General features: G+C 52.1%; 1 protein-coding gene across 2 annotated transcripts; it reads left to right on the top strand.

Annotated features, from left to right (window-relative positions):
• Nucleotides 1–428: 428 nt before the first annotated feature.
• Nucleotides 429–2,912, top strand: POLR2G (RNA polymerase II subunit G). Of its 2 annotated transcripts, none has more exons than XR_005010677.1 (8): nt 429–540; nt 644–753; nt 1,456–1,725; nt 1,846–1,896; nt 2,000–2,065; nt 2,205–2,276; nt 2,416–2,449; nt 2,628–2,912. XR_005010677.1 is itself a non-coding variant. In XM_036763694.1 (8 exons), exons 1-8 carry the CDS (start codon nt 529–531, stop codon nt 2,639–2,641), a joined length of 519 nt encoding a protein of 172 aa, XP_036619589.1. In that variant the 5' UTR covers nt 429–528; the 3' UTR covers nt 2,642–2,912. The 2 variants fall into 2 exon arrangements, 1 of the variants encoding a protein (XP_036619589.1); XM_036763694.1 differs by having other exon boundaries at nt 1,566–1,725.
• Nucleotides 2,913–6,157: the final 3,245 nt, after the last annotated feature.

The following is a 6,157-nucleotide window of genomic DNA, read 5'->3' on the forward strand; positions in this document are numbered from 1 at the left end:
CCCGACCCGCCCATCGGCCTGCTTTCTTCCTCCGGGGAATCACAATCAGCCAAAACAAGCTCCTCTCGGCGAGTGGCGCGGCTCAGGGGCTGGGGGCGGGGCCTTGGACACCGGATCTGGAACGAGCCAATTAGCAGCCGCGAAGGGCAGAGGAGCTGGGTCGGGACTGTGGGCTCCGCCATAAGTGGGGAGGCGGGGCCAGGAGTGGGCCAATCCGACTTCTGCATAGTGAGCGGGAGGCGGGGCCGGGGAAAAGAGTAGAGAGCTAAACCAGAGCGGGCGGAACAATCCTGAGGAGGTTGGGGAGAGGTGGCGAAAAAGCGCGCGACACTCAGGGAGGAGGGGCGGAACCGAAACGCGCACTGGCCAATCAGGTGACCCGAGGATAAGGCGAAGGAGCGAGGCGGTTGTGGGCGGAGCCGAGAGGGGCGGGTCTTGTTGCCCCGGAAGCGCCCTGACTTCCGGTCGGGCCCACGGATTCCCGGCGGCGGAGGTGGCGTCCTCCACCGTCCGGTGGTCTCGGAGGCGATGTTTTACCACGTGAGCGCCGCGGGGCGGGGGAGGGGCCGGGGCGGTGCGGGGGGCCGGGGCGGCGTGGTGGGGCGGGGGCCACGAGCCCGGTCCCAGCGCACATTCTCCCCAGATCTCCTTGGAGCACGAGATCTTGCTGCATCCGCGCTACTTCGGGCCGAACCTCCTCAACACGGTCAAGCAGAAGCTGTTCACCGAGGTGGAGGGCACGTGCACGGGCAAGTGAGTGAGGGGCGCTCCCCCTCCCGAGAGGGAGCCTTGAAGGCCGCGGCTTGGCCCGGGGTCCCAGCGTGTGTGCCAGGGTTTTCACAAACGTCATCTCTATGGGACAGGTGGGGAAACTGAGGCTCGGGCTGCGCGGCCAGGAAGTGTGGGGCTAGGATCCCGGACCCGGAGGGACCGCGGAGCCGAAGTTGGGGGGCACGGAATGGTGGAGTCTGCATTGGAACTGGAGACTCCAATCCCCAATGGAGCCTCCCCCAAGAGGGCAGATTGTCCAGGGGCTTGACTCGTTTTAGAGCCAAGTGCACAGAGCGCCGAGTTCACATCCAGCCCCAGACACTGCCCGGCTGCGTGACCCCTGGCAAGTCTCTTCACCCCGTCCGCCTCAGTTTCCTCATCTGTCAAATGGACGCCTGCCTCCTAGGGTTGTCAGGCGGATCAAATGAGATAACTGGGAAAGCGGTTCATAAACGTTAAACCACCATATAAATAAATGCTAGTTGTTATCGCTGGTGTTTTTCCCACCCCTCCCCCAATCCCCCTTTTCTGGAGTGTTCCACACATCCCTTTTCCCACGTTTAAATTAGCACCAGATAGTTCAATGGTTGGTTCTTTACAAGGTCATCTGAGGTCTCAAACGAGGGTTTCAGCCACCTCACAGTCCGGATGGGCTCTGTTCTAGCTGGAGTCTGGGTCTTTCAGGACTCCGGGAGAGGAGTGGAGAGGCTGCGGACCTGGGTTGGATGCCCAGCTCTGTGGCCTGCCAGTGAGCTGCACAGTGAGGGTCTGCACCCTGCCCCCCTGCCCTCCAGGTATGGCTTTGTGATTGCGGTCACCACCATTGACAACATTGGGGCTGGGGTGATCCAGCCTGGGCGAGGATTTGTGCTGTATCCGGTCAAGTACAAAGCCATCGTCTTCCGTCCCTTCAAGGGCGAGGTCGTGGATGCTGTTGTCACTCAGGTCAACAAGGTGAGCCCTCTGGGACAACCGGGAGGGACGGCTTGGATGGGAGATGGAGGGTGGTGGGGATGAGGTGAGAACACTGGCGGGCTGCTGGGGATCCTTTATTTTCACCATTCCTCACCGCAGGTGGGACTCTTCACAGAGATTGGACCCATGTCTTGCTTCATCTCTCGACATGTGAGTCTGGGAGCCCGGGTGGGGTGAGGAGAAGGCCTTTGTTCACTGGTGAGCATCGAGCAGATGTTGGACCAACATCTGCCCATTCTTGTCTCCTTTTCAGTCCATCCCCTCGGAGATGGAATTTGATCCCAACTCTAACCCTCCATGTTACAAAACAGTGGATGAGGTGAGAAGGTGGGAAGAGAGGGAGGAGGGAGGAGGAAATGATCCACCCAGGGCTGCTGGGATACAGCCCATAAGAGGGATGTTGTGTTATCCCCTTATCCCCCCATGATTCAGACTTGTGTCTGTCCCTCTCTCGCCAGGACATTGTGATTCAGCAGGACGATGAAATCCGCCTAAAGATTGTGGGAACCCGGGTGGATAAGAACGATATTGTGAGTTGTTGCCTCATGGGCACAGTCTCAGTATGCTCGGGGAGTTTGGTCATGCTGAGTGGGGGGGGGTTGGGATCTGTCTGGGTGGGGTGCTGAGCTGCAGTCCCACTAATCTTGTTCCTTTTCTCATCTCCTGTAGTTTGCTATTGGCTCCTTGATGGATGACTACCTGGGTAAGGCTTTATCTGGGTCCTTTCTTCTGCTGTTGGGTTGGTGGTGGGCATGAGGCTGCTTGGACTGGGCCCAGTAGGGCTTCCGTCACACCATTGAGAGGCCTGGCTGCCTCCAGGTTGGATCTTCACTGTTGTGCAGGGAGGGTTGGTGACTTTGTTTCTCTGTCATTTGTCACAGGTCTTGTAAGCTGAGTGGAGAGGTCCTCTTCCATGTTTAATTTTGGTCTTCAGCGAGTCATGACAGGCCAGCTTTCATCGTCCCCCAGACTGGGCCCTGCTGCCCTTTGGAAGTCTGGAGGAGGAAGGTTCTTTGTCTCTGGGAGACTTCTGGCCTTTTCTGATTCTCTTCAGAGGGCTGTTAACCTCTTGTAGCTTAGATAAAGGCTCTTGGTGCTCGGGGCAGCCCAGTGTCTGTCATCTTGGTGGTAATGGGCTCCTAATAAATGTCAGATTTTATCAATTCTTTGGGCTGTTGTTCTCTCATGCTGTGTTCTCTCTACCCCCTGCCATGGGAAATTCTCTCTGGGGCTGTGACCTCAGGTGATGGGGGACTGCTGAAATAAGCCTTGCTCTGTAGAGAATTCACAGGCTAAGGAGGCTGTAGTAGACTGGGCCACTAACCAGGTAGGTGGTGTGGGCAACTCCCTTCTCCTCTGGGCCTCAGTTTCTTTTTCTGTCAAATGATGGGGCTGGACTAGATGAACTCTGAGGTTCTTCCCAGCCCTAAATCGGACACTTGATGGACTTGGTGTGGTGCATAGCAGACAGACAGTGGAGCCAGGAGATGAGGGGGATTCTGTGAATAGTTTACTGAGATATTAGCAAAGCTGTCCATCAAGTGCCCTGTGGTGGAGAGTATAGATTCCATGATGATGATAGTCAGAATCAGACCTGGTTGGAAGGCAGGACTCCCAGGGCAGTTGTTCCTGGCAGCAGGTCTCAAGTGGAGTGCCCCAGGCTTCTGTGCCCGGCCCTGGACTGTTTTGGTAATGTCACTGACTTTGACTGGGATAAGATCTGCAGACTCCAGGAGGGGCAGCTAAGATCCAATGATGACTGGACATGTGTGACCCTTGGACTGAATCTAGTAAAATCAAGTTCGGTGGTGATAAATGCCAAGTCTTGCATGTAAATCTGAGAGTCAGCTTTATGGTATAAGCTGGGGCAGGCATAGACAGGCAGTTCTGAAGATGATCTGGGGGCTTTAGTGGACTACAAGTTAAAGATGAGTCAGAGGCAGACCCTGCAGGGGCAGGGAGTTTGTGTTCAGTCCCCAATTCTGTGCTCTTGTCAGACCTTATTACCAGCCTCCCTCCTAAAGAGGGAAGCCAGATCTTGGGTGCACTTTGGCCTAGCACCCTGGGCCTTCCATCTCTGGCTGGATGTAGCATGTCCCTGTCGAAGGTCAGTGAGGGGCCCTGCCAGGTATCTTCCAAAGCAGCATTGTGCTGCCTGCCCAGTCTCCCAACTGGGGCATGGAGAAGGTGCAGGGTAAAGAAGGGTAACCTTCCCTTCAGCTTCAGGCCTCTCACCTGCTGCACCTGTCCTTCGAGGGAACGGGAGTGGTTTCCTCCACTGCACTCTTACACCTGGTTACACCCGTCCCAGTGATTCTGACCAAATCATCCTCCAAACCCGAGTCCACACTACTTTTCCCCATCCGATTTCTCCTTCCCATCCCCTTCAACCCTCTCCCACAAAGGTTCATCCTGTCCCTACCCAGCCATCCATGGCACCCACTGGAATGCCTGTCCCATAGACAACAAACTTCCCTTCATCTTAATCCTTCCCTCTCTTAGCTCTTCAAGAAAGCTGGCCTTCACAGCCTCCTGGGCTACCTCTCTAGGACTTGGCTGTCCCTTCGCTCATCCTATGCATCTCACAGGTCAAGAGGTTGCTTAAGCTCTTCAAAATTGTCCTGACTGTTATTGTAGAAGTCATCCTCCTGGGTCTGTTCCCTGCTTCATTCACTTCATACGAGTTCACATGGATCTTCCCCTTTCTCTCCTCTTCATCACTTCTCATGGCAGAACCGTCTCATTTGTATGTCATACTTTGTTCAGCCGTACCCCAGTGAATGGGCATCCCCTCAGCTTCTGATTCTTTGCCACTACAGAAAGCTGCTACAAATATGTGTATACGTGGGTCCTTTTCCTCCTTAGATCTCTTTGGGGCCATTGGCCTCAGTAGAACCTTAACGTCTTCCAATGGGCCTTATGGGAGTTAGTTCAGTAAGAAAAACAGAAATCTTGGGACTGGGACTAAGGGTCTGAAGAGGGGAAAGAAAAGGGAGGGTCAAAGGAGGAATTCACTATAATTGGAGGAGTGAGAAGACTTAATGGATTGAGTGAGTAGGCCTCAGGCAAAACTCTCTGGTGAGAGTTATACCAAGTTTGTCTAAGAAACAAGTGGGAGGCATTAGAAAGGAGATGGGGTACTAGGAAGAGAAGAGTCACAGGTAAAAAAAATGTCCTGATCCTGAAGATGGGACTGAAAAAGGTAAAGAAACTAACCCCTAAGGGGGTGCCTTATATGGTCTCTGAGACAAGGGGGTTGGCTGGACCAACTGAGGCATGTGAATGGAATGGATCTATTGGGCTGGAAGAAATGACAGAAAATCCTGGGTTGTTGGAACTGCCAGAACCAGAACAATTTATACAATGACAGCAACACCAAAGAAAACCACCCAAGCCCTGAAGATGCCCATTTCCAGAGGCCCTGCGATAAGCAGGTTACCCTCTCCTGGCAGACAAGGGAGAGACACGAGGTGCAGAATAAGGCGTACATTCAGGGAAGATGTTTGACTTGAGGATTCTTTGTTAAAAAAGGATTTGTTTTTCTTCTTTCTCTTGGCTCTTAACCAGGTGGCAGAGTGGCAGGAAGGAGACTTAGCTATGGTGATGCTAAAAGGAGGGGGGAGTTGTAACATTTTTAAAAATTGAGGAAAGAAAACTGAAGGAAGTTCAGAAGGGAACACAAGTCAGCAGGTCAATTTTGAAATGAATGTGTAGAGTTGATTATATGCTTCTATAGCCAGCATTACGAAAGAGAGATTCACAGGTTCATATTGAAGCCTCTTTTTGCGTTCTGCTGTATGAAGATGTTTTTATTGGGGTTCAGAGTCAAATTTTTAAAAAGGATACTTGCTAACAGATAGTTCTTTGGGTAGTGTGAGGAGAGGAACAGAGTGGGAAATGTAGGTGATGTGAAAACAAGATATTAATAATATGTATTGTAATATTCAAGGAGACCTTTCAAACCTAGGTCCCCTCCCCCCAAACCTTTCCAGTTATCTTATAGTATTATTTGATCCAGTGACACCGACCTCCTTGTCATTCCTCATCAAGATACTCCATTTCCAATTCCTCTGAATTCTAGTCTTTCATCTGTTGGGTGTTTCCCATTTATCCTGTTAGAGCTTGTTTGTCAATATTTATTTCCATGTTGTCTCCCCCATTAGATTTCAAACTTTCTGAATACAAGGACTGTCTTTGCCTTTCTTTGTATCTCCAGCACTCAGAAAAGTGCCTGGGCACACAGTAGGCACTTAATAAATGCTTATTGGCTGGAGAACAGTCACCCAATAGAGATCTTTCTCTATCAACCAAGCTCCCAGTTTGACACTAGGAATCTGGGTCTTCTATATTCTTGTAAAATTCTCATGAAAAGTTCTAAAAATGCCTTTAGCCTGCAGGGTTTTACATGAAA

This window comes from Trichosurus vulpecula, chromosome 6 (genome assembly GCF_011100635.1).
Source record: "Trichosurus vulpecula isolate mTriVul1 chromosome 6, mTriVul1.pri, whole genome shotgun sequence".
Lineage (NCBI taxonomy): Eukaryota > Metazoa > Chordata > Mammalia > Diprotodontia > Phalangeridae > Trichosurus > Trichosurus vulpecula.

What these genes read in the sequence shown, in the direction of transcription:
- POLR2G (XM_036763694.1), top strand. An exon ending in TTGTCACTCAGGTCAACAAG is followed by an intron (nt 1,726 to 1,845) that starts GTGAGCCCTCTG and finishes TCCTCACCGCAG; the next exon opens with GTGGGACTCTTCACAGAGAT. An exon ending in GGGTGGATAAGAACGATATT is followed by an intron (nt 2,277 to 2,415) that starts GTGAGTTGTTGC and finishes CATCTCCTGTAG; the next exon opens with TTTGCTATTGGCTCCTTGAT.